This window comes from Vespula vulgaris, chromosome 6 (assembly GCF_905475345.1).
Source record: "Vespula vulgaris chromosome 6, iyVesVulg1.1, whole genome shotgun sequence".
Classification (NCBI taxonomy): Eukaryota; Metazoa; Arthropoda; class Insecta; order Hymenoptera; family Vespidae; genus Vespula; species Vespula vulgaris.
This window is the reverse complement of record NC_066591.1, coordinates 1480001-1507133: the sequence shown is the minus strand read 5'-3', so window position 1 is coordinate 1507133 and position 27133 is coordinate 1480001. Positions and strand designations below refer to the sequence as shown.

Sequence of the window (27133 nt, the reverse complement as noted above, 5' to 3'; positions counted from 1 at the left end):
CGACGTCGCGATCGTGCGATATAATTTAATCGCTTTCTCTCTACTTTTCCAATAAACATATTTTTCTATCTAGAACAATGTCGATTCTGATCGCTGCGGCGTGTCAAATTTCCCATGATAAAGATCACTATATATCAACGTGTATGTAAATTTATGAGAATTCAGATATTTCCTCGTAGAGTTATACGTATCGACAACGACTTGAAATACTCTTGATAGAATCATTTATTACTAGTGTTTTTTCCATTTAATCCATGAACTTTACCAACGGTTCTCTACCAGTCTACCTATTTAATCCATACTACTAATACATTTTATTTACTACATCGTATGGAGAGTGTCTAATGTGGTCAAAGTATACGATGTCAAAATTGTTTGCTCTCTCGTTTATATATTTATTCTTCGCCGTATCGTATGTCGTATGTTTCCTCAACTCCGTAACACATTCGTCGGATGGATTTCTCTCAGAAAGTTATGTTTCTTATATAATCGATATATGTCGTTTTTATAAGACATCTTCGGTATTTCTCTTATACACTGCTGCGTACATTGAAGGTAATGTTCGATCAAATAATTCACATTTTTTCATTCGAACCTTTGTTTTCTCTTTTTTTCTTTTATTTTTCTTTCTTCCTCGTTCTTTCCCTTTTTTTATTATTATCTAAGATTTATTAATATCTTTGTATAAAGATTTAAGATTCGGTACAACTGTACAAAGCTGGGCGCGTTTATTTTCACGCGAAAGTATTCCGTTTATCGGATTACACATATCGGATCTGTCGAAAATGTCTTCCTATCGTTACAAAATCACAAGGCCATTGTTCGTCGTCGTCTTGTTCAACGATCAATCGGTGGAAGAATTTTCTAAGGCTTCTCGTATATTCAATATGTCTTTTCCCGCTTGGTACGTTATATTTTTGCCTGGAAATTATCGTCATAATTATTGTCACGAAAAGTCAAGAAATTTGTTCAACGTTCGATTCAACACCGAAATGTTGGTGACGTGTCCTCACGACAATATCATCCGAGAATGGTATTCTTTGAGGGACAATCAAACTGAGACATTAGATTTGGCAATATTGAAACCTGAGGGTGCATTCAGTTTATTAACGAATTTATCGTTGCACTATAGAAGAAAGAACATGCACGGATTAGTTCTCAAGACTGTTGTTGTCGAGGTGAGAAAAACGATGATCATTTTTGTCCTGACTAACATGAAAATTCAATTGGAGTAATTATTTATTCTAATTAATTATATATTATTTCTTCTTTACGAGAATGACGACGTTTTATTTATTTCAGATAAATTTACAATTTCGCGATTGGTACATTTTTATTTTAAACAATTTAAGCCATCGTATAACGATTCACAATATGTATATATTTTTTTATACATATTTAATTTTTTCTTTTTTATATTGAATACAGGGTAGTCCGTATATCGAAGTAGAGAAAAATGGAACCATGAGTGGATTATTCGGGGATGTATTAACCGAGCTTAGTAAAATAGCGAATTTTACTTTGAATACAGTTAAATACGTGAAGGAGTATGGCAGATGGGACGAAGAAAACAAAATTTGGACTGGTGCAGTCGGCGAGATAGCGGCTGGTCGGGCCGATATTTCGATTTCAGAATTCTCCTTGACAAATAACAGGCTCGATATAATTGATTATATCATACCGATCATAGTTAGTCCCATGCATCTGTATATAAAGGATCCATTACTTTATGACACCAAATGGACTGGTTATTTTAAAGTAAGTACGTAAATATAATAAAATAAATACAATTGTTAAAAATAATATATACAATTGAACGCATAATTATATAAAAATTGTTTATATCCTTCAAGGTATTCGATTTGAAGGTTTGGATATTTATTATCGTAATAATATCGATAGCACCGTCACTCGTCAGTATTTTGAAAATGGTCGACAATCCAGAACGAGGAACTCATCGGATCGTTTCAATGATTTTAGAAAATTATCTTGAATTTTGGGGTATCTTTTGTCAACAGGGTCTCGCTGGTAATACTTGTTGGACAATTAGAAAATATAAAAATTGTGCTGTGTTGATCACTACGACGAGTAATCAATTAGCATGAATCACGACTCTCGTTTAGATTGTTTTTTCTTCTTTCTTTTTTTTTCTTTTTTCATATTTATTAAAATGGAAAAAAATGCGTAAATTTTTACGCGTGGAATTTTTAATTCTTTTCCTTTTTCTTTTTTCTTTTTATTCACGACATTTGTTGAAAATATCAATTATAGAGCATCGTCGTTAACCGTGCATATTATATAGACATTTTAATTTTTTAGTAGCATGCTATTGCTACGATTGATAATCAAATCGGAGAATAGAATCGTTTTTAATCCTGTCATCAGACAAATTTTTCACGACGATAGTAATAATTCGTGCGAATTTTAATCGACGAAAGCGTAATTCACAGTCGTGATTCACTCGATGTTAGAAATTGATTTTTTTTTTTCTTTTAGAATTTCCCTATCGACTTTCGTTAAGATTGGCGTACTTTTCGACCTTCCTTTCCGCCTTTGTCGTGTTCGCTGCTTATTCCGGAACATTGATATCATTTTTAACAAATAACTTTCGTATTTTACCTTTCCATTCACTCGAAGAACTCGTAAATGACGGTACTTATCAGGTCATTGTTTACAAAGGTGGATCCGATTACGATATGTTTGCAGTAAGTGCAATATAAAAAAGATAAAAAATTAATTAAAAAATTAATACTTTAACAAGATTACTTTCACGTTAAATATTTGCTTATAGTACGGCAATGATCAACTATCGAAAAAGATGATGAAAATTATGAAGAAGGAAAAAGAATTACCGAGCACATTTTTGGAAGGAATTTTACAGGTAGGTGTATCTCAAATCCCATAACAAGGCCATAAAGTTATTTACCATAAGATATTAATATTAATCTATTAAATTGAAGCTGAGATCTCATTTTCTATGTACAAAAAAAAGGAAAGAAAAATAAAAAAAAAACTAAGTAAGAATTTGATTGATTGAAACGTAAACTTATTCTTTTGAAAATTTTTCATGATGATTGATGAAGATCTTATACGAAATTGCGAATTCATTCTAGGTTTGCAACGAACAAAGAGTCACGTTTTTGACAAGCGTCGAAATGGAATTATCATTGCGAATAAAGAATAATAATTCTTTATGCAACATGGTCAGTATAAACAGTGGACAAATAATTACTTTAGCGATGATAATGACAAAAAATAGTCCATTTATCGACTTGATAAATCATTAGTGAGTAATAAAATTTTTAGCGACTTTTATCGTTGTACAATACACCAAGATTTTACTTTTATATAACACATTTACATTCATCTTGTATTTTTATTGCATTGTTTTTTATTTATTTATTTATTTATTTATTATTTATGTATTTTTGTTTATGTGTGTTTTTTATTTAACAGTATGAATCAGCTTTTATACAATGGTGTCATTAATCGTCTCAAAATTAAAAACATGAAGATAATGAAATACGAAGGGTCAACGTACGAGAGCGTTTCCTTTCAATCTGTTTATCCTGTTTTTGGTCTTCTGAAGATTGGTTTTGCGATAAGTATTTGTATATTAATTATAGAGTTACTGTTTCAAAAGATACATATTTCTTTTTACGAAAGAAGACACATTCGTTCTATGAAAAGGATCGATAATGATCTAAGAAAATCGAATCGATTGAATTATCGAAAAGAGAATTTTATTTCATGATCACGTAGAAAGATAATTTTCTGTTTAAACATTAACGTGGCCGATAAGTAATGTCACAATTTTCCGATATAAAAAAAGAAAAATAACACTCCATAGTATTATTTATTCGGATATAGAAATTGTTTTTAAATCGAAAGTTTAAGATATAAAATTTATATTTTTTATTTATTTACAATTTTTATAATTTTATATTTATATAAAATTCTATAGCGTTATTCACTTAGATGTAAAATATTAATACAGTTTTCGATAAAAAATTCTTAATTTTATTTATTTATCATATAAACTATTAATTATTCTGACGTTTCATTTATTGGCCACTTCAATATTTACTTTCTTCCCATCGTTTTAAAACGTTCGAAGAAAAATGTAAAGCCTTAAAAAAAATTTATTAAATAACATTTTACTTAATACGGGTAATAATCAATCGAGTGTTTTCATCATCGATTTATACTCGTACTTACAGCACAGATGACATTCACCTAATGCTTATGATTAAAGTTGATAGGAAAATGAGAGAAATATGTTACTTCGCAACGATTTTTTAATCTAAATATTTATAATCTTTTCAAAGAGAAAATCTAAAGTGACACGAATGTATGTCGTTAGAATATCAAGGGTAAAAAATTCTTCATATACTGGGTGAGTCAATAACTATTGTCGGATAAACTAGATTATTATGTCATTTTTTATAAATTTATATAATTTTAATGACAAATTAAAAAATTAAAAAAAAGTATATATACATATATAGTTGTCATTTGTAATACGTGTTTTTTATTAGAAATAATTCTTTCTCAGAGAAATACAAGCACTGATATAAATTATATCACATACGTGACAATAGTTATTGGTTCATCCGGTATATAGGTATAAATGTAATGTGAAATACATTAAATACATCTACTTTCAAAATTCCCTCGTAAAAGGGAAAGAGCTATATTCTTTTATCTCTCGCAATCATCTAATGGAATATTAGTACGCTTGCGCATGCAATTTGTAAATTGAACCGCATTTTCTCTATGATTGACGTTGTAATAGGGATGGATGTCATTAGAAAAAAAGAACTGACTTTTCGCTCGTTTTCCTTTTTTCATTATATATATATATTTTGTTTCTTTTCATGATCCCCCTTCGATAATCTTACTTTCAACTTTTATTTCCATTTTATTCGATTGACTCCTAATTATTATCGATGAGATTTTCATTTTTTCTATACTTCTTCTCTTTTTTCCTTTTTTTTTTTTTTGATAAATGTATAAGCATTAAACGATAGCACAGTACGTTGAAAAATGTTGAAAGATCTAATCGAATTTTATTTGAGTGCATCCGAGTCTGTGTGCTGGATACTATATTGTATTGAAGGTAGAATTACTTACACTCGTCGTTCGAAACTTAGTCGTTCGTTGTTCGTTCTTGCATATTCGTGAACACGTTTCTGAATATATTTCATCAATACAAACTCTTTCGTCGAATTCTACAGAATATTTACGATTGTTTTTATCAATTGGATATATTCTCATGGGGATTAACTAACGATTAAATATCGTATCATCGATCAAACAAATTCGTGAAAATCGCAAAACTTCGTTTTCCATTATACGTAATTATAAGAAAAAACAAATGTCATCGTTAAAAAATCTTCTTATTATCCTGCTCGTATTTGATATTCTAAGGACAGGAGACAGCCTCGATCACAAGATTAATTATTTATCTCACATAATCGATATTTCGAAATTTTACAAAACCTACAGTATTTTTTTCCTGTATGCACAAACGTCACAAGGTAAGTATTATGAATCGAATTTATCTATAATAAGAAAAAAAGCACTTAACGAAAATCTTCTTAAAAGTATCTTAAATTAAAAATTATTCCATCAAAAAAATGTACGAGGTGTGTCATACGTTGTCGATATCTTACGAGTAATTAATCTCATAAAGATTTTAGTAAATTATTATTTTGACGTTTGTGAAAGATCATTAAATTATTTCACAAAAGATGAATTGAATTATCTTACAAAGAATGAATAAGATGAAATTTAAAAGAAATGATACAACTCGTACACAATTATCGTATATGCACCTTAGTCTGTGCACCATTGTAATTCATCGATTACAATAAAATATTAATTGTAAATAAATGATTTTTTTATTAATATTATTTTACATTTTAGACATAGGATTTTCGCGTGTAATTCATCGTTGGATTTGCGAACTATCTCGTGATGGGTTTATGTCAATTGGTATAGAAATATCGAATATTCGAGACACGTCCTATTACGAGAATCGAATAGTACGACCACTTTTCGTGGTATTTCTTACGGATGAGAAATCGATAAAAACATTTTCAAACAATACAAGAAACTTCGACATGTCATTTGCTTACTGGTACGTCATATTTTTGCCTGGATACAATCAGAACGATTATTGTCCAATACCAAAAGGTAATCCCTTCAATGTTCTCTTCAATACGGAGATGCTGGTCTCTTGTCCGAAGGATAGAATCATGCGGGAGTGGTATTCATTGTGGCCTAATCAAACTAAAGTATTCGAACTGGCTAAATGGGAACCTAATAAAAAATTGACGTTTTTAACGGAGCTCAGTTTATACGAGAGGAGGAACAGTTTGGACGGTTTAGTTCTACCAGCCGTTTTTGTGATGGTAAGTAAATATTACATAACAGAAAAAAAGAAAAAGAAAATATATATATATGATAATGATATTATATAATTAAGTGAAATATTATTTAATTTAATTAATGATATGGTAAATATTATATAATATAGTTAATGTGATTGATTATTATGATTATATGAAGAATTCTTTTTTTTATTCATATATATATATATATATATATATATATATATATATATATATATATATATATATATAAGTAGATATTACATAATTAAAAAAAACAAAAAAAAAATATATATTTATTTTATAAAATTATATATATATATGTAATATAAAATATATATGTAAAAAATAAAAAATATATATATATAAATACGTATGTATGCATTTCAGAACAATCCTTTCATCGATATAGATGGCGATGGTAATCTATCTGGATCCTGTGGTAAAATATTAATCGAGCTTAGCAGATTGGTCAATTTTTCATTTGCCATTGTCAATAATACTGTATCGAATGGTAGATGGAACGCTAAATATAACCAATGGAACGGTGCTGTTGGCGAATTGATAGAAAATCGAGCACAAATTTCTATGTCTTATGTCTCCATGAGTAGTGCAAGACTCGACGTTGTTGACTTTACTATACCTTTCATTCTATCATCTTTCTCATTGTACATCAAAGAACCAGATGCTTTGAACATTGAATGGTCTAATTATTTTCGCGTAAATATATTATTGTTTATCTCTTGTTTTTAAACTAATATAGTAATAATAATAACGATCTTTGCCATTTTACATTTACTCATGTTTGTTTTGTTATTTTCTCTTCCTCTTCTTTTTTCTTTTTTTTTTTTTAGGCATTCAGTTACAAACTCTGGATCGCTTTAATCATTTTAATTTTCACTACGCCGATTTTGTTGGTCTGGATGAAAATTACATTGAATCAGAGTAACTACGCGTCGCTGATATCGGAATCTTATCTACAAATTTGGGGAATATTTTGTCAACAGGGACTCGTTGGTAAATTAATAGTGAAAATATGTACACACATATATACGTTTGTTTCTGTATATATTATATCTATATATCTCTGTCGAATTGAAAATTTTCTTTTATCTTTTCTTCTTTTCCCTTCTTTTTTTTTTAGAATTTCCTCAAAGATCATCGCTCAGATTGGCATACATATCATTGTTTCTTTTGGCTTTAGTCGTCTCATCGGCTTATTCGGCCTCTTTGATATCCTTTTTGACGAACGTTGTACATCGTTTACCATTCGTTTCATTAGAAGAATTTGTACAAGATGGTACATACAAATTAATAACGGCCAAGGACAGTTTGGAGTACGACGTATTTGCCGTAAGTTATTTTAAAGGAATATTTTAATGCAATATTTTTATTTTATTACTATTAAAAAAAAAAAAAAAGGAAGAAAAAGGAAAAAGAATTAATTTTACATTTTTTTTTTCTTAATTCCACACGATATTAAATTTTAAAACAATTTAGAAAGTTTAAATTTAAAAATTATTAATATAAAAAAAATTTAGAAAGCATTCTGTGTACATACCTCTCTACTTTTTTTCACTTTTTTAAATATTTATCAACCGAGAAAAAGTAGTAAGTAAATAGCAAAGAAAGAGAGAGAACATATCTGTATATATTACTTATTCTGATTTATTTAATATATTTATCCATAAAAGGTGAAATTGTTGAAAATAAATTTTTATAGAATTCCAAGCAACCATTGGCAAAGAAAGTTATGTCTTTTATGATTGCTGAAGAGCGTTTACCACCGACACCTCTGGACGGCTTTTTTCAGGTAATTATGAGAGAGAGAGAAAAAAAAGAAAAGAAAAGAAAGACATATGAACAATAATTATTACATTGCTATATATGAAATAAATAAACATATATGTATACACATATATACATATATAAATAATGTATAATAATTTGCAGCTTTGTAACGAGCATAATATAGCGATGTACGTATCGACCGAAGTAAGAAACGTTTTAGATCCTGAAATACCTTGCAATATCGTGCACATTAATCTTGGTCACATAGATAGTGTATCACTGATGTGGTCGAAAAAGAATCAATTTCTCAGTCTGATAAATCATCAGTGAGTGTAATGTGATATCAAAAGGATGCGAACTACTTTATAATTTTCATAAAATTTTAAATATTTCTTAACGTTTCAGTTTATTTAAATTTATGAGAAACGGTATGATAAGACAGTTGAATTCACAGAGCAATTCCAATAATAAAAAATGCAAAAAGAAGATAGGCTTAAATGCCGTGCAAGTTTGGAGTATCATACCGATATTATCGTTTCTCGAAATAGGCGTTTTTCTCAGTCTATGCGTGTTTATCGTAGAAAAATTATATTTTGCGCGTAGTAAATGGGTGATTATAAAAAACGGATATGGAAAAAAGTCGCTGCGGAAATAATAATGTTTACCATTGGATATGTACTTTCGGTCGTAGCGAAGATTTCAATTTAATTTTACATACATACATACATACATACATATATGTTCAATAAAGGAACTACGTCATTAGGCTGTGATGATTTTAAAAATCATTTCGAAAAGTTACTTTCCCTATCCATGCATTTCTAGCTCTCCACGAAATAAGAAACACGAGAACCCAAACCGCAATTCTTTTGAAAAAAGAAAACGAAGGACGTATCTATATTTACATGTGTTGCGACGAAGGAAAATATCGGGTGATGTTAGAAGTTTAAAACATATGACAAGTTTCATGTATCTTATACATACGTCCTACGGAATTCCAAGAAAAGGAGATTAGAATTTTCCCTCTCTCTCTCTCTTTCTCTCTCTTTCCTTTCTTTTTTCCATTTTTTCTCTCCATTTTTCTTTTTTTTTCTACCAACTGTTTTTCTCCCCTATTTTCTCCCGTATGTGTCCGGTGGTCTCTATTATGCGGTCGACGACGGTCAGGTTAACATTAACGACGATCGTAATTGTAGCAGCGTAAAATGTGAATGGCGTTCCCGATGTGATAGTGTTAGCCACCACCAGACGTTGGAAATAATTCACAGCTTGCTCGTAATTTTCCTGATAGGCAGCTTTATCCTCGACTGATCTCCACGTTATTTGTACAGAAACGCAACAACAAACGCAAATATACATGGACGGTAAGAGAGATGTGTGTATATATATATATACATAATATATTCTACATATATAATACATACATACATACATACATACATACATATATACATATATACGCATATATTGTATATATACGATAGTATACGATAGTAATGCATAATGTAAAAGGCGTGCGATCAAGGAACAAAACCGTGGTAATACCCTCAGTAATACCTCGGAGGTAGAGATAGTCGTAAGAAGATAATATCGAGCGTGGAAGTACGACAATCGCCTTTCAGTCGTTTCAATCACGTGTTCGTAGTACACTGGGACCTTGTCAGTGGACACTTCCTTCTTATCTCCGTCTTTGCTTTCCTTTTTTTGTTTTGTTTTGTTTCGTTTCGTTTTGTTCGTTCGTAGGTACATACGTATGTGTACGTACTGTCGTATGTTTGTTTACTTGTTTTTCTCTCGTCCGTTTTCTTACCCTCTTGTTTTGCCTCTTCCATTTCTTCGAATTTATAAGAATTATTAATCGGAAATATGAAACGTGAATTATACGCGTATAAAATGGAATAAGTTCGATAAGTAAATCTAAGTCATGAGACTAGGATGTCTCCAAGAATTTTTCTCGTTTTATTCGTTGTTATAATATTGTTTGGTAAAAAGTTGGTTATTGGTTTAAACGCGACCAGTCAAGATTACCTTTTGCTTATTACGAAGGTTTACGCTTCTTATGGATCATCCTCTGTGTTTTTTGTGGATAGTGGTCATTCCGATAGTAAGCGTGATTAATATATATATATATATATATATACATATATATATATATATATATATATACACATATATATATGTATATATGATTTTAATAGTTAACAATTAATATATACATATATAAATATATATATGCGTGTGTTTGTGTGCGTATATATTATATATTAATAGTTAAGAATGTGATTCGATAGATCTACAGATATCAACTATGTTACACTCGTGGTCTCGTGAAATTTCTCGACAAGGAATCCTTTCAACGAGTATCGATTTCGCCGAACTCGAGAAAATGAGATACTATCAGATATCAAGACCATTGTTCGTTATAATTATTTCGACTTGGGAAAATCTCGAAGAATTTTCAAAGGTAACCAAAAAAATCGACGTTAGCCTCTACATTTGGTTCGTGTTATTCGTTGAAACGCCAGATAATCCGTTGGAAAAATTTTGCAAAAATCCTATCGGTAATATCTTCAATTTGAACTTCGATACCGAGATGTTGATACTTTGCTACGACGAAATGATATTAAAGGAATGGTACATATTATATTTTATCTATGAGAACGTCACGTTTCTTTCTTTTTTCTTTTTTTCTTTTTTTTCTTTCTCCTTTTTTTTGATACTATTTATATTACACATTTAATTATTTTATTTTATGCGTTAAAGGTATTCGATACAAGGAAACGATACAATAACATCGAATTACGCCATTTGGGAATCTAGGAAGGAGTTTTCTTTAATAACAAATATGAGCCTTTATACGCGAAGAAACGATCTTTTTGGAAAAGTTTTACGCGTTGGTTGGGTCAAGGTATTCGATTTAATTCGATGAAAATTTTTGTAACAATTTATATATGTATATCTATTTATTTATGCGTATGAATAAGAATAAGATAATATCAATTTATTATAGGATTCTCCTTTTATCGGACTAAAAAATAATAAGCTTAATATGTTACTCGGTGAAATAGTTATGGAATTAAGCAAGATGATAAACTTTACCATCGAAATATTAGAACCTGTCGATGCTTATGGCAGTTGGAACAAGGAAAATGAAACTTGGAGCGGTGTGATCGGTCAATTAATCTCCGGAGAAGCTGATATAGGTGTTGCCGAATTCACAGTTACAACTCGAAGACTCGAAGCCGTAGATTTCACATTGCCATTTATACTTTCACGAAATCGTCTTTATATGAAAGAACCGAGCGGTGCTTCGATTCAGTGGTCTGCATATTTCAAGGTTTATTCTTCGAAAAATGTTCAAAATGTCTCATTTACTAACACTCGTTTATCATTCGATACTATTTATTTAATTATATAGATGTATATATATATTTTTTTTTCTATATTACACTTTTTAGAATTACGACGATAATCATAATGATGGTTTATTTATTAAAAAATCTTCGAAATAATTATTTTATTATGTTCATCCTATCGTTTGACGATTTTGGATTGAATTATATATATATAAATTTCTTTTGTAGACTTTTAGTTTTGGAATCTGGACAATGTTAATCCTAGTGATAACGACAACTCCCATTTTATTGACCGTGATTAAAACAAAAGGTTCCTTTTCTGGATCTCTTTTATCGGAAAATTATATTCACGTGTGGGGTATTTATTGTCAACAGGGATTAGCAGGTACACGAAGCGCGAAATGATGAATAAGCTAAAGCACTTTGCGAATTTTCTATTATTATACGCTTTCAGAATTTCCGACCGAGCCATCTTTACGTCTGGCTTTCATCTCCATCTTCGTCTCGGCTATAATAGTCTCGGCCGCTTACTCGGCTTCGTTAATTAGCTTCTTGACCGTGACCACAGGGAGTTTACCTTTTTCCAGTCTCGACGATTTCGCCAACGCTCGCTCGTACCATTTGATTGTTTTTGGCAATAGCGCCGATTACGACATGTTTCTAGTAATTCCATCGTATAATAATCATGATTAGACGGATCCAACATTTTTCCTTTTCCTTTTCTTTTCTTTCTTTTTTTTATCTATTTTTTGTTGTCGTTTCCGTCGGTTTCTTGTTTCTTGATATTAAAAAAAAAAAAAAAAAAGGAAAAAGAAATCAATTATATTTTTACTCCATAATTATTTGCAGAATGCGAAAGACGAGGTCATTATAAAAATGATGACTTTAATGAAGCCGAAAAGACAATTACCAACTAGTTTGCACGATGGATTCGATCAGGTACACAAACGAGAATGATATTAATAAACAATAATTATCTATTCTATCGTGATTTATTAATATTATCGAATTGTTAAAAAGATTGATATTGCTCTAAACGTTCGTCGAAGCGAAATATTACCAGATTGTTTCTATTAAACGAAGTTTATATTTTTTCCACGTAGGTATGCCAAGAGAAAGTGGCGTTCTATACGACCGAAGAAATGAAAAAGACAATAAATCTTTATCTACCTTGTAAGGTTAATTATATAGAAACTGGTAGATCGGATAGTTTAGCAATGACCTTACCAAAGGATAGCCCTTTCAAAGGCATAATAAATTATCAGTAAGTAATTAACAAGAACATAAAAGAGATCTACTATCACGATTAATGATTTCATCGATAATGATTTATCTCAATCTTCTTATTTTTATTTCTTTTTTTTCTTTTTTTTTCTCTCTAGCTTGCAAAAATTCATAGACAACGGTATAATGAATCGTTTGAGAGGATTGTTCGTTATACAACCAAGTTTGTCGAAAACTAGTCACACTGCAGTCAGTTTATGGGGTATTGCACCAATTTTGGCAGTACTGAGTGGCGGTACAATATTAGGTATTATTATTCTAATAATGGAAAGGACCTATTATTATTTTAAAATCAAAAAAGAGTTTTCGAAATCTGATTTTAAAAGATTATATAACGGATTTAACGTTCTAAAGTCTCCTGATATCAAGCAAATTGATAAGAACTACATATTGGAAAAGTTGAACAGAGCTCAAAAAATTAATGAGTTCAAACCATCGATTAATTATTTCCCGTGATGTCTAAATTTTTAATTAAAAATAAATAATAGATTTATCGTGACAGCCTCGGAAATAGTAAATCGATCGAGACACGACCTTCTGATATATCTCTTTTTTTCTTTTCCTATTTTTTTGTTTTTTGTTTTTTTTATTTCAATATTTAAACGGATAATTAAATATTTAAGCGCTTAATAAATTCATTTATAACGTGATCGTTCAATTTTTTTTTATTTATTATATATTTATCTAATAAAGTTAATCGGTCCTTTTGAATTAATCATGCGTGCATAAACACACACACACATATATATATATATATGTATATGTATATATTGTTCACAAAAAAATATTATTCTATAAAGAGTATATACAAAAAAAAAAAGAAAAAGACAAAAGAAAAAAAAAGAAAGGAAACTTAAGGAGCTACGTATTTTATTTCATTACATATGTATGTATACCGATGTCGGGCGTGAAATCGCTTTCACTTTATGCAGTAGCAACATCGTCTTTTCCAAGGCAATAATTAATTACAAATACATATAGATTTCCGCATATCGTTTCTCTCGCGCAAATATGTATTTAAAGGGAGACCGAGGCCGTACCAACGGTTATCCGTTATTTGGTTGTCAGTCACGAAAGCAAATAATATTCAAATAATATTCATCGTGCACGTTTCAATTCAACCTGAGCCTTGTCATTGCGCTTGGTCAGAATTAATTCGAAAATTGATCGTCTAGCACCGAACTATACGACACGTACTATACGATTCGTTTGGAGAGAAACAGAGACAGAGACAGAGATCGAGAGAAAAAGAAAGAGAGAAAGAATATGAGTAGAGAATTCTCAACAATTTAGATTTTATCATCACCGGACGATAATTACTAGAAAATATGTTCCTTTCTCAAGAGAAGCGAGTGAGCGGGGTGGAATGAAGAGGAAAAACAAAGGGACCTTCGTTTCGTTCAATCGAGATCTACGATTTCATAAATTTTTTTCTTTTATTATTTTATTAACGCTTCATCTACGTTGAAATTAATGAGAGAGTTTTTCTGGTTACCTTTTTTCTTTTTGCTTTTTTTCCTTTTTTTTTTTTTTCTTCTTCGTTCCTACTTTCTTTCTTTCTATCTTACTTTACTTTATATTATTAATACATGTTAATCGACGTAGAAATTAATGAGACTGTTTTACTGCCTTTTTTTCTTTCTTTTTCTTTTTAATACTTTGTTCCTTCCTTCCTCTCTTTATTTATTTATTATTTATTTATTTTTTTCTTTCGTCTCTTCTCATTATCTCTCGAAAACATTTTCTATCTGGCTATATGTTTTAAGGATACTTTCATTTAATTTTATAGATGGTTTTTCAAAGATACATAATAATAACACGAAGATAATTATATAAGATTTCAAATTATACTTCTGGATTTTATTTAAGTATAGACGATACGAAGAGATAGATATTAGATAGATAGAGTGAAATCATAAAAACGTCTTTGACCCACGACCTTTGGAGAAATTCGCCCACGTGACTTCTTCCCACGCGAGAGATGCAATGAGCCATGTCTACAATCTCTGATTTATAATAATACAAATGCTTGCTTACGTTGCTTTACAGATGTCACGATTATGTCTAATCGAAAGCAGCAGCACACACACACACACGTACAAACATATAGACATACAAACGCATACACGGAACAGACAACGAATGAATATACATACGTAGTAATTAATTCTAATTAAGACTATTAATTAAAGATAATAATAATCGGCAATAGCAGATAACCGATCTATCGATCATCGATAATTAATATTCACGACGCGTTAAAAAAGTTAAAATTGAAAGAAAAAAAATAAGCTTGTAATTTTTCTGCGCACGAACACACAAAGATGTACAAAGATAATAAATATCTATAATTATAATTTCAATTTATTAGTATTATTAAGATAATTTGTTAAACGCAATAGATTACCGATCTATCGATCGTCGATAATCGATATTATCGAACGACGCTTTAGAAAAACTTTCCGTGATTAAAAGGAAAGAGACGAATAAAAGAATAAAATAGTAACAAAATAAAGAAAAAGTGAAAAAGAAAAAGACTTAAATTTTTTTCTGAAGTTAGAAGCGCATCGGTCAGTGTGCAGTGCGTTACGCGCTCAGGTGAGACGAGCTATCGCTCGAGCTACCACCGGATATGGAGAAGCACGCGCTGTGTTTCCGTTTTCTGCATGACCGGAAGTGACCTTTAGCTCATTAAGAAAAGATACACGTCGATCCCTTGGCCATAGGCATTGAATATAACTGTACGTGCAATTCTATTCGATCCATCTCTATTCTCTGTGTCTTTCTGTATCTCTCTGTGTCTGTCTGTCTCTTTCTTTCTTTCTTAAAAAAATTAATAATAACAATAATAATAATAATTATTATTATTATTATTATATGTAATTTAACAAGAATTATCTAAAAAAAAAAAAAAACGAAGAAGATTATCTTTCAGAAATTTACAATATATTTTTTTAACCTAAATCTAATACATATGTGTGATATATCTTCATACGATATTTCAAATGGATTAATTAAATAAATAAATTCATCTACTAAATTAAATAAGTAAATTTATATTCTTCAAAATTGCACAACACTTTTATTGCGTTCATTTAATCTTGTTTAGATAAATGAATAGGTATCATCACGTGATAGATATTTTTCATGTACAAAAACAATACGATAGAATTCATTCATTTGTACATCAATTTACGTATGTATCTCTAATATAATCAACGTTATTAATTAAATTAAGTTATCAACTTCTTTCTCCTTTTTTCTTTTTGTTCTTTCCGTTGAATCAATGCGAATTGATGATAAATAAATCTCCGAACGAAATATATGTTATCTACGAGATTAAATCTAAAAACCCACATCAACTTGTATATCTTTGATTTAATAAAATAATAATAATATTACATTCATTTTTTGATTTTGTTTTCTTATTATTTTTCTTTTTTTAATTTTTCATACAATTAAACAAACAAACATACATCCGATCGTTTATTATCTTACAAAATCTTTTCTCAATGATTTATATCTTTTATTTTTCGTTTAAAATAAATTCTTTTTGTCTGAACAAACTAACTGTATTCTTGAAAATTGTTCTCCGTCTATGAAATTAACTGTAAATCGATAACGAACACGTTAAAAATAATTATCATCGTCCTCGCTCGAAAGAGTTATACAGTAATGAGTATTGCTGTCGAAGCACGTGGCCAAGAGCCATTGCTGGCACGTTGTGTCATCTCTGGGCGAGCCCAGAATGCTATTATCTTTGGTGCAAGCATGTTGCTAACAGAAAGAAAGAGAGAGAGTGAGAGAAAAAGAAAAAAAAGAGAGACGAATAGAGTCGAACAAACGATTCGATATATACCTTGTCGCAAGAATAATATATATATATATATTAGTCGTGTTAATGACGAAGAAGATTAAAAAAAACAAAAAGATAGGACGATAACAATGGACAAATTAACTAAAGATATGTGTAATGCTTATTCTTCCAAAAAAAAAAAAAAAAAAAAAAAACAAGAAAAAAGAACAATTTTTCTTTTAAATACTTTCGAAACAAATGTTAATACTTGTCCCATAGAAATAATTACATATGTATTTTTTAAGAAGATAATTACTATTCTGATCGTCGTGATGATTGTAAGAAAATAAAAAAATTTTGTTTCCATTGAAAATAAAGAAAAATAAAAAGACCTTTTATATAGAAATATAATCAACGTTTTAACATCTTTCTCGAACGCTCTCTGCACTCTGCTCTTTTCACGTTTTAGATATATCACGTTCGAACTTTCAAAGTATTCTATCTAAAAGTTCAACGTAGGAGTAAATATCCGTGATTTTCACTTTCAGACCGTAATGGCATCATCATACAACAAACGAACTGCCGCCGTTTAACGATCTCGTGCTGGATCGACGTTTTCCAGTTAATTCGATCGTTCGTATTTTTCTTTCTCTCTCTCTCTTTCTTTCTTTCTTTTTTTTTCTTGCTTCAAATCGATTATTATTTTTATTATTTTCTTCCTTTTTTTTTTTTATTTTAATTACCTAAGTACTTCCTGATTTCTTCTTGGAATAATAATTATATTTAAACTGCAACAATTTCGAATACACGGATTCCATATATACCTTGTTGAGAAGCTATTGTTATACGATTGGTGTTAGTAACGAGTACAAATTTTGTCCATAAACGTTCTACGATAATTGTCTTAGATATGTAGAAACAATGAGCTAATCGATAATAATGTCAAGAGAAATAGCAAGTGAAGAAACAATAGTTAAAATGATACGGCTCATTGAGTTCTTCACAAACGAACATAAAAATTGATGATTGTCGATGATGATCTCGACGATCATATTGGGGACGATGATGACGAAAACGAAAGGAGTTAGTAAAAAAGAAATATATATATATATATATATATATATATATATATATATATATATACATATACACTGGATTGCCCTAATAAGAAACATCGAATTTTTTATTTATATCTAATTGAAACAACAATAATATTTCAATAAACATCAAGAATATCTAAATAAGAATATCTAAATAAATGATATAGTATATATAAAAGTAATAAACACACACACACACACACATATATTTATTATTCTGTTTTTACTGAAAATTAAGAAATTATTTATTTTTCGACCAACCCGATATTATTATGTTATCATATACGAATAATATATTTTTTTTTTCATATTATTCTACATAAGAAATATATTATTTATTTACACATTATATATCTAATAAAAATTCTGATATTTTTTTATTGATCAATTGAATACGTACGTATATCGTACATCCAAGTTATCGATTATTTGAAGAAAGTTTCTTTCGTAACCAAAAAGGAAAAATTTTAAACGACGAGAGAGACGTTTATTCTACGTTAAGACGAGTCTCATTTTATCTCAAAATATTCGTGCTCGTTGAGATTTGACGATTCGTGGGCGTACTCTTTGCTCTCCGTTTCTATTATACCCTTTTTCTTCTCTTTCTTCTTCTTCTTCTTCCTCCTCCTCCTTTGACTTCACTCTTTCTCCAAATATTTATCCCCTTCTCGAATCTCAAAATACGTTGTATTCTTGTTAAGTGGAAAGATCCACTAAGAGTTTAATAGAATAAGGTTTACTTAGAAAATCCGAAAGGTTCATTGGGCACAAATTAAAATAGGCTTTTCAATAAAATAAGAAATATATTTTTTCTGGAAATACTTATTTTTTTTTTTTAAAGCCATCCCTATAAAATTTTCTTTTTACATATCGGATATATAAAGAAATTAAAAAACTAAAAAAAAAAAAGAACCAAAGAAAAATATTTCTACTTTCCTATATAAATAAATAAATATAATAAACATTTCGCCCTTCTCCTTCTCTCGGTGACACAAAAACAATTTCATAGAAACTTCTTTCTAACAAACCTGCTTCATTATTTCATATCTTAGTCAATTAATGATTAAAATAATAAAACCTAAAGAAGAAAAACCTAAATCGAACAAGTCCAAATAGGGTAAAACAATCGTCGAAGAGACGACGAATTCTAGGGAATAATAATAACGAAACGCATCTTGTAGAGCTAGATAGATAGATATATCTATATATATAGAGAGAAAGAAAGAGAGAGAGAGAGAGAGAGAGAAGACACATACACAAATAAACAAACACAGAGAGATAGATAGATAGAAAGAAAAAGAGAAAGAAAAAGAAAGAGAGAGAGAGAGAGAGAGAGAGAAGATGAAGATGAATAAAGAGTCGGTTCGTCTATCTCTCAATGCCATGCAGAGGCTTCTACTACCCACGTATACCGGGTGTCGCGTGGGTGCTCCCGCGAAGCAGCTAGTGTGCTCGTGGCACGTGGTAGTATAGTTGAGAGAAGGGGTGGGAAGGAGGGAGAGGGAGGCAGTCTTTCCATACCCCACTCGTTTTACCGTCTCCTTGTTGAAAGGAAAGGAATGGAAAGGAAACGAAGAGAGGTGTAGTACCTATAGACCACAGCTGGCGTGCCCGTAAACGCGATTACGTTTCGCGTCTGGCAAACCCATTCAGTCCTTCTCACGACACGACACGACCGCGTCGAGAAACTCGCCGAGGAAACTTGGCTCGTTCGAGAGAGAAAAAGAAAGAGATAGATAGATAGAGAGATAGATAGAAAGATAGAGGATAGATATAGATAGACGGAAAGAGAGAAAGAGAGAGAGAGAGAGAGAGATATGTATATATATATATAAGGTGCATTTTATATTTTTTTTTATATATATATATACATATATGTTATTTATGTGAAACATTTTTGGTTCGATGTTGTTTCTTTTATCTCGTTTTTCTTTTTTTTCGTTTGTTCGTTTTTTTTGTGTGTTCGTTTTCTTCCTTTTTTTTGTGCGTTTCCCTTCCGCCGTCAACCTTCCGAGACAAAAATTTCGTACGTTCTTGTCAATGATCCTTTTTTTTTATTTTGTTTTTTCTTCGTCTCTTGTTTCTTATCTTTCTTTCTTTTCTTTTTTTCCTCCAACAACTTGCGTCTCCGTGAGTCATTTAAACATTAAAGTAGACCGATAATAAAACGGACAAGTTGGTGCAACGTGACGTTCGATATTTTTGTTCTCATTCGTTTTTTCTTCTTACTCGAATTTTTCTAATCTATCTTCTCGTTCTCCTTTCTCTCGTGAACGACATTTTCTCTCTTTCTTTCTTTCTTTCTTTCCATTTTCTTTTTCTTCTTTCTTTTTTCTTTTTTTTTTTTTTTTTTTTTTTTTGATCAAATCTTTTTATACCAGAAGATATATAAGTGGTCGTGTTGATTCGAGCGTTACGGAATCAAAGTGACAACTCTCCGTCGTTGGGATTCTAGAACGGTGATCTTACGAGAGTTGCAAGACTGTTAGATACGTCGTCTCATCTTTATCGTCTACCCTCGAGAAATTTGACGAACGTTCGTTCTACTTGGAAACGCGACTCGTGAGAGTGAAGAAATCACGAGAAGACCGCGACCGAGACGGCAGACCGAAAGTACTTCGTGAAATCTGATGAACGTGAATCCATTCGGAAAATTAGAATCTAATCGTGTTAGACACTCGATCATAACTTTATACGAGGTGAGTTGGTCGCAAAGACGTTTCTTTTTGTTAAGTATCTTTTTTTTTCATGGATATTAAGTGGCATAAAAAAGAACAAAACGTATCGATTTTCTGATCTCGATATTACTAACACACGCATGAATACGCACGGACGCATAAATTGTCTAACACGAATTATCGATTCTAACGAATTATCGATTCCATACATCTTCTTATGTGCGCGGAGAAGCGAAAGTTTTTAATAAATAAAACGAGACACACACACTCATTACATTAATTCAACGCACGAAGAAACGTTTCTTCAACGATTTCGTTTTTCATTAAATATCATGATAAATACAATTTCTCTATTACTTCTAATATATTTCTTCTCAAGTTTCTAAAAAAAGAAAAAGAAAAAAAAGAAAAAAGGAGAAGTAGAAATAAATTATACGCCAAAGGATTAAATAGAAAATTGAATTCAATCGACTTAGATTATCGAAGATTATTATCTCGTGTTAAAAAAAAAGAAGAGAAAAGAAAAAAACGTTTGCTCGTTATTTTTTTTTACTGAAATTTTTACATTTGTTTTTCTTTTCTCTTTAACGAATCGCAAAACGATTAGCGTCGTATTTAAAAAATAGATAAAGAAAGATAGTCAAGGACATCTTTTTTATATCTCGATCACTCGACATTTATTACTCGTTTTAAACGTCCTCAATATCCTTCGTAATATGTTCCAGTTCGCGCGTTCGCGTTCTGTTGCCGAGTGCATTCGATATCGAATCATCGAATCATCGTCGATCTCTCAAATGCGATCGATTCTATTCGAATTCATTGATTGAAAGAGGAGACAGAGGATACACGATCGAGACCACCCTGATGTTATCATGATTTTTCATCATCGATGGTGAACCTTAATCGAAACATAAATTATGCGCTCGATCGCGCGTAAACGAAACCTCGAAATAAGGAGATGCGCTTTTCTACATCGTTTTTTTACATCACGAAGGAAGCAAAAAAAAATATGACGCGTTTTTTAAAGAGAGAGAGAGAGAGAGAGAGAGAGAGGACATCTGCATAACCAGAATCGACGTTAATCGTATAAACCTCGTATTTTCTATACTTTTTTTTTCTTAACTTTATATTTAATAACAATATTATTTTCAAACCGTCTGTATATGTCCTGTTTTTTATTTTTTGTTTTTTATTTTGTTCATCGAAAGTTCTGCAAAACTTAATATTGCCGTGCAATGTATCACGGATGTAATCATCGTAATATAAAAAAGAAAAAGAAAAAGAAAACAAGTACTTACCATTCATAAAATCTGATTTCAAAGCATTGCTGTATTATCCCATAAAATCGCATGTGTCGTGTAGATGAATAAATCCCATGCTATCGGGTATGAAAATTTAAAGAAAAAAGAAAGAAAGAAAGAAAAACAAAAGAAAACCAAAATGAAATTAAATGAATAAGTAAACAAAAAAATAAATAAATAAGAAGATAGAAAGAAGAAGAAGAAAAGAGAGAAAAAAAAAGGAAAAATTCGACAAGTCGTAAGGAGATATATTATACATGCGTACACACGTAAATACGTAAAGTCAGATACAATAGACATTGTTCCGTATTAAATATCATACCAGTTGTAAACTTCCCGTTGTAAGTGGGGTTATTGTAATTGGAAAGAGTATAATGACCGATAATTATTCCAAACATAGGGAATAATTCGCGAGAATAAATATACGGGTATATACAGCATACGTGGATAATTTCGCGGATTTACCTAAGAGAAAATCATGTTGAGGAAAAAGGAATACAAGTTGCTGGTAAAACGGATTTAACGCGTTCAACGAGATGGAATATCGGTCGTAACGTTCCTCTAATGGAAAATGCATGAACTTTGTTTTTGTTACAGAGAGTTAACGAGAGAATCGCTGTCGGCGTATAGAGATTTCCGTTATTAGGATTCCTCGAGCGAAGCGAAGAGCAAACGAGCGAACGAGCGAGCTAGCAAACGAGAAAGAGAAAGAGATTCAGATCGAGAGATCAGAGAGAGATCGAGAGAAAGAGATAGATGGATAGATGAATAGATAGATAGATAGGTAGATAGATAGATAAATAGATAGAGAGAGAAAGAGAGAGAGAGAGAGAGAGAACAGCTCAACGCATCGAGGTCGGGATGTATATTACATATATATATACGTAGATACGTATATACATATATCGTAGACAATCGAGTGCAACGCTGTTATTTTTCAAATCGCGTGCGTTACAGTACGCCTCCTATCGAAACGCATCGTCCGTAACGCATCGGAGGTACGTAATTGTTAAGTTATTTCGCTTCGCGAGCTAGCCTCCTTTCATTATTATTACCAAGCCTTATTAATTATGATCGATAGATACATATACGTATATATGTAGGTATATATATGTATACAGTACGCACTTGATCGAGATTACCATCTAAGGTTTTTATTCCGAGCTCGCTCTTGTAGAGTGAAAAATAGAGATAAAAGGAAAAAGAAAGAAAGAAAGGAAGATAATTGATAGGAAGGATATATGTATGGAAGTGTTAAATCAATCACTTTCTTCAATATTATATATATATATATATATATATGTTTCTGTGTATGTGTGTGTATAAAGAAATTATAATATATAAAGAGTAATCTTTTTGTTCTAATTAAACTTAGAAAAAAAAATCCGAGATGGTGATCAATCGAGATAAGTATAGAAACATTGATCTTTCTTTTTTTATTTAGAAATATTTCATTCACATTTTCCTATAATATCCATTCATCTATTTATAGAGAGAAAATTTCATAAAAAAAAAAGAAAAAGAATATCACTTTGAACGAATTAACTATCTCAAAAAAAAGAAGATAGAAGAAAAAGAACAAAATAAAATAATGAAGAAAATAATAACACTTTAATATGCGATTTATATTTATATAATTTTTAATTCTTCTCTCTTTCTTTCTCCCATGAAAGCTTGTGAAAATAAAGCTGACGGAACTTCGACCTAGTATACATATAAAACGATCTTCGAAATCTTCTTTTGAACATTCTTCGCGATATGTCGTTTTCCTTTCGTATGGCCTTACCCTTTCTCACAATTTACTTCGACACAATCGCTTCGAGGCCAGCAGGAAATATATCCCAGTAATGAATACATACATATATATCGCTTACGGAAATATAAGATAACATTTTCTCATGCGAATAAATTTTCACGATTTTTTGCCGTTTTCTTCTTCTCTTCTTTTTCTTCTTTTCCTTTTTTTTTTATTCGACGAAATGAAACCCATGACGCACGAATGTATTTATAAAGAAATTGGATCCGAGATATAATCTATCATATTATAGATATTATTACTTTTATATATATATATATGTGTGTGTGTGTGTGTGTAATAGATATATATAGGCTTAAATTTGTTACAATTTTCTAATAGAGAAATTACAATCTCATCGAGCATTTATACGAATTAATATTATTATTAAAACAAAGTAAATCCTTTTTTTTCAATTTACATTAAGACAGTTCACATCGTATTCACAACACGTGTTATCTGCAACTATGCATCGTATTGTACAAATACACACACAATTTATTACATTATATACACATATATATATTCGTGTACATTTGACACAAAATAACGACTGACACTGTTTGCCGATCTAATCTAATATTCTCACACATCATCAGAAACATCCGTAATAAAGCGAGCAAAAAAGACATAAAGAAAGGAAGAAAGAAAAAAAAAAAGAGAAAAAGAAAAAATAAATAGAGATATACAATTTACGTTGTCTTCGTATAACGGATTCTTCATTGACGTAAATCAATAACCGTCAGATCGATAGATCGACCATTCGATCGATCTATCTATCGATCGTGCGTTCTCTCTTACAAGAGACCCGTAACAATCGTTCCGGACGATCGACCTCGGTGTCCATTTATGGCAACTTAGATCGTTCCAATCTCTCTCTCTCTCTCTCTCTCTCTCTCTCTCTTTCTTTCTCTCTATCTCAGTAAGTCTCTTTGAACGTGTAATTAGAACGTGCAATAGTCGTACCGGGATTAGAGTAATTAGAATATGTACGGGTGGTACGTACTTGACACAACTATTTGACGAGTTTCACGACTATAGAACGTTTAACGCATTCACTCGTAAATACTTACACGCGTTAAGTATATGCACACCTACACATACATATATATACATAAATACATATATACATATATGTAAGCATTTGATGTTTCGCGTGTCGCAAGATGGCCAGGTCGCTGCCTACATGGTGACACCCACCTTCCATAAAACCTTCGCTTGTATATATGGATGTGTATATACATATATACGTGCATACGTGCGTACTTATGTATTCGTGTATGTATATATGTATAATACGTATCTACGGACGTTGACGTGGTTCGAGCTTAATTCACGCCGATTAACGGTCATGCGAATAAAAGTCGGAGTCTTACCCACGTCTTTTATTCGACGAACGGCTACTTAAGTGATAATAAAGCGGTATAAGACGCGTTTAAAGGCGCGTTTTAAACGCGTTCATAGCGCCAACCGTACCTATTTTTCTTCATTCCTCTCGTTTTATACCTTTCTTTGCTTTTTCTTGTTCTTTTTTTTTTTTTGTTTAATAACATCCTTTAAATAAACGAAAAAATTATATATATGTATGTATGTATGTATGTATGTATGTATGTATGTATGGTAGAAGAACGACGATCATCTTTAGTTTTTTCTTTTTCGTTATCACTCCTGGATTAATAGGTATCATAAATCCTTTAAAACGTTATCTCGAACGCAACGAAGAAATCCGGTATTTGACCCGGTATACATGCCGGTCAATGTGCTAATTGTTTAAATACAATCTTTTTCTTTTCGTTTTTTCTTTTCCTTTTTCTTCGATTCGATTCGATTCGATTTTCTATCATTAATTATCTCTTACATCTATATTTATATTTTTATTAATATATTTAAAATGTATATCTTTGATATAAATCTTTTTATTAATACGAATTTTCTCTTTAGTTTGTTTCATTTTTTTGTTTGTTCTTTTATAGAAAGCAGGACGTCGTTATGCGATTATGGCCTGTTGATAAATCGAAAAGATCGATCGAAGCATCAGTTGGAAGAAGATGGTCTATAGAGGTAGCTTGCAAACCGACGATCCAAGAGATGCACCGAAATTGGTCAGAATGTCGCCACTTAGAACAAGCAGACCGAACGGTCCAGTTTCTAATACTTATGGAACCGCAATGGGAATTAAAAATACGTATCATGGAGCATACATCGGCCCTATCGATGCGAATCGTGCGAAACTTATCGAGGAGAGAAGATTGGGTCGTGAGAGGGATATCGAATCGGTTGAAAAGGTGATAATGAGAACTACGGGAATGAAAATCGGTGCACCGAAATTGCGTAATATCAGTCAAATTCGAGAAAGCGTGTTCGTCGATCCAGCGTTACTGCCTATGGATCAAATCGGTAAATCCGACGTGAGATGTCGTCCGAAAACTATAGCGATTGGATTAGAGGAGTCTAACGTTAGGGTCGCCAGGGTACAGAGTTCCATGTTGGCCGATCTGAAGGATCTCGAAAGACTCCGGAACACACCGCCGTCTCAAAGAAATATTAAAACTACGAAGAAATTGGATAAAAACGAGACGAGATCGTCTACGTCTAATTTAAAGAAAAATCCGTCGGGTAATTCTGCGAAAATACGATCGGACATTATGAGAATACAACAGATGTTCCAGATACCAGATAATAATACCAAACCGACGTTGAGGAATACTCAAGAGAGGAAGTCGAGGGTCGAGCTCGAGAAGGATGATAAAAAGTTTACTGGCGAGATCAACAGGACACGTTTGCTGGCCCAAAAGCTCTTGGAGGCGTCTCGAAATAACCGGGATGCCTTGAAGGATCGTTACGGTAATACCAAGAACGCATCCTCGAACAAACAACATCAGACGAGGGAAGTTAATGGTAAAGTCCCGTGTAAGCAGACTACCAACCAACAGAATAACGTTGACTCCAGGCAAACCAAAACGGAGAGAATCGAAACGAGTTTGAACGAACCGCAACCACGTCCACCGTTACGTAAGAGAAGAGACTCGAGGAATCGGGTTAATGACAATACCAACGTTAATCGTACGGTGGAAGATAAAAACGATATTACGAGAGAAATAATCGACGATAAAAAAGATACATCGGGTTATTCGAGCGAACGCGAATATAATGCCGTCCAAGTGAACTCGATTGTTGGACAAGGGTTGGAAAGGCCGGACATATTGGACGGACTTTTGAAGGAGTCCGATCAACAAATGGCGAACTTGAAGACGGATTTGTTAGGGGACAGAGGAAGATCGAGGAGTCATTGGAGAGGATTCGTACAATCGATGAGGCTGCACGACGTTGAGTTGCATTCGGATAGCGAGGATCAACGAAAAGGTAATCTTTTGATCAGCATTATAATCGAAGTTAACGTACGTCGATTAACATTCGTTAAATAATATAATTAATTTCGTTAAATAATATAATTAAATTCGAATATTTGACAGATGCATAGATATATTTGCGCGCTTATACATATCCCAGGTATATTGCCTATATATACTTGTGCGTATGTCTGTATGTGTGTGTCCGTATATATCTAAGCTTACGCTTACAAGAACGATTTTACGTTGTGTTTGATTGGATTAGCAACGTTAGACGAGATGTTTAA

At 31.4% G+C, this 27133-nt stretch overlaps 4 protein-coding genes across 8 annotated transcripts in view; all 4 read left to right on the top strand.

The window, feature by feature from the left end:
• Nucleotides 1–808: 808 nt before the first annotated feature.
• LOC127064886 (glutamate receptor ionotropic, kainate glr-3-like) lies at nucleotides 809–3852 on the top strand. Its single transcript, XM_050996527.1, has 7 exons — nucleotides 809–1178; nucleotides 1429–1758; nucleotides 1854–2028; nucleotides 2497–2705; nucleotides 2792–2881; nucleotides 3114–3286; nucleotides 3457–3852. Exons 1-7 carry the CDS (start codon nucleotides 888–890, stop codon nucleotides 3752–3754), a joined length of 1566 nt encoding a protein of 521 aa, XP_050852484.1. The 5' UTR covers nucleotides 809–887; the 3' UTR covers nucleotides 3755–3852.
• Nucleotides 3853–4980: 1128 nt separating this feature from the next.
• LOC127064871 (glutamate receptor U1-like) lies at nucleotides 4981–8920 on the top strand. 3 transcript variants are annotated; one of them, XM_050996495.1, is made up of 8 exons: nucleotides 4981–5540; nucleotides 5929–6416; nucleotides 6786–7115; nucleotides 7250–7412; nucleotides 7540–7748; nucleotides 8119–8208; nucleotides 8349–8512; nucleotides 8592–8920. In XM_050996495.1, exons 1-8 carry the CDS (start codon nucleotides 5378–5380, stop codon nucleotides 8839–8841), a joined length of 1857 nt encoding a protein of 618 aa, XP_050852452.1. In that variant the 5' UTR covers nucleotides 4981–5377; the 3' UTR covers nucleotides 8842–8920. The 3 variants fall into 3 exon arrangements, with proteins under 3 accessions (XP_050852452.1, XP_050852454.1, XP_050852453.1); XM_050996497.1 differs by lacking the exon at nucleotides 4981–5540 and having other exon boundaries at nucleotides 6003–6142; nucleotides 6257–6416; XM_050996496.1 differs by lacking the exon at nucleotides 4981–5540 and having other exon boundaries at nucleotides 6026–6142; nucleotides 6252–6416.
• Nucleotides 8921–9380: 460 nt separating this feature from the next.
• LOC127064461 (glutamate receptor 3-like) lies at nucleotides 9381–13547 on the top strand. 2 transcript variants are annotated; one of them, XM_050995549.1, is made up of 9 exons: nucleotides 9381–9550; nucleotides 10478–10820; nucleotides 10950–11094; nucleotides 11197–11523; nucleotides 11771–11927; nucleotides 11997–12205; nucleotides 12392–12481; nucleotides 12646–12806; nucleotides 12925–13547. In XM_050995549.1, the coding sequence occupies exons 1-9, from the start codon at nucleotides 9544–9546 to the stop codon at nucleotides 13280–13282; spliced, it is 1797 nt and encodes a 598-aa protein (XP_050851506.1). In that variant the 5' UTR covers nucleotides 9381–9543; the 3' UTR covers nucleotides 13283–13547. The 2 variants fall into 2 exon arrangements, with proteins under 2 accessions (XP_050851506.1, XP_050851505.1); XM_050995548.1 differs by lacking the exon at nucleotides 9381–9550 and adding an exon at nucleotides 9788–10290.
• Nucleotides 13548–19350: 5803 nt separating this feature from the next.
• The window catches only part of LOC127064456 (uncharacterized), a 34993-nt gene continuing 27210 nt past the window's right edge, over nucleotides 19351–27133 (top strand). The window contains exons 1-3 of one of the 2 annotated variants that reach the window (XM_050995539.1): nucleotides 19351–19558; nucleotides 20104–20421; nucleotides 25470–26859. In XM_050995539.1, coding sequence (XP_050851496.1) covers nucleotides 25545–26859 — 1315 coding nt within the window. In that variant the 5' untranslated portion in view covers nucleotides 19351–19558; nucleotides 20104–20421; nucleotides 25470–25544. Of the gene's footprint in view, nucleotides 19559–20103; nucleotides 20422–22530; nucleotides 22700–25469; nucleotides 26860–27133 lie in introns of those variants that run through there. The other variant, XM_050995540.1, reaches the window with a different exon arrangement.

Excerpts from the sequence above, each read along its gene's own strand:
- LOC127064886 (XM_050996527.1), top strand. The coding sequence starts at position 888 with ATGTCTTTTCCCGCTTGGTACGTTATATTTTTGCCTGGAAATTATCGT. Across the intron at positions 2,029-2,496 it reads TTGTCAACAGGGTCTCGCTG|AATTTCCCTATCGACTTTCG; the intron begins GTAATACTTGTT and ends TTTTTCTTTTAG. Across the intron at positions 3,287-3,456 it reads ATCGACTTGATAAATCATTA|TATGAATCAGCTTTTATACA; the intron begins GTGAGTAATAAA and ends TTTATTTAACAG.
- LOC127064871 (XM_050996495.1), top strand. The coding sequence starts at position 5,378 with ATGTCATCGTTAAAAAATCTTCTTATTATCCTGCTCGTATTTGATATT. Across the intron at positions 7,116-7,249 it reads AATGGTCTAATTATTTTCGC|GCATTCAGTTACAAACTCTG; the intron begins GTAAATATATTA and ends TTTTTTTTTTAG. Across the intron at positions 8,209-8,348 it reads CTCTGGACGGCTTTTTTCAG|CTTTGTAACGAGCATAATAT; the intron begins GTAATTATGAGA and ends AATAATTTGCAG.
- LOC127064461 (XM_050995548.1), top strand. The coding sequence starts at position 10,122 with ATGTCTCCAAGAATTTTTCTCGTTTTATTCGTTGTTATAATATTGTTT. Across the intron at positions 10,291-10,477 it reads GGATAGTGGTCATTCCGATA|ATCTACAGATATCAACTATG; the intron begins GTAAGCGTGATT and ends GTGATTCGATAG. Across the intron at positions 11,095-11,196 it reads TACGCGTTGGTTGGGTCAAG|GATTCTCCTTTTATCGGACT; the intron begins GTATTCGATTTA and ends AATTTATTATAG.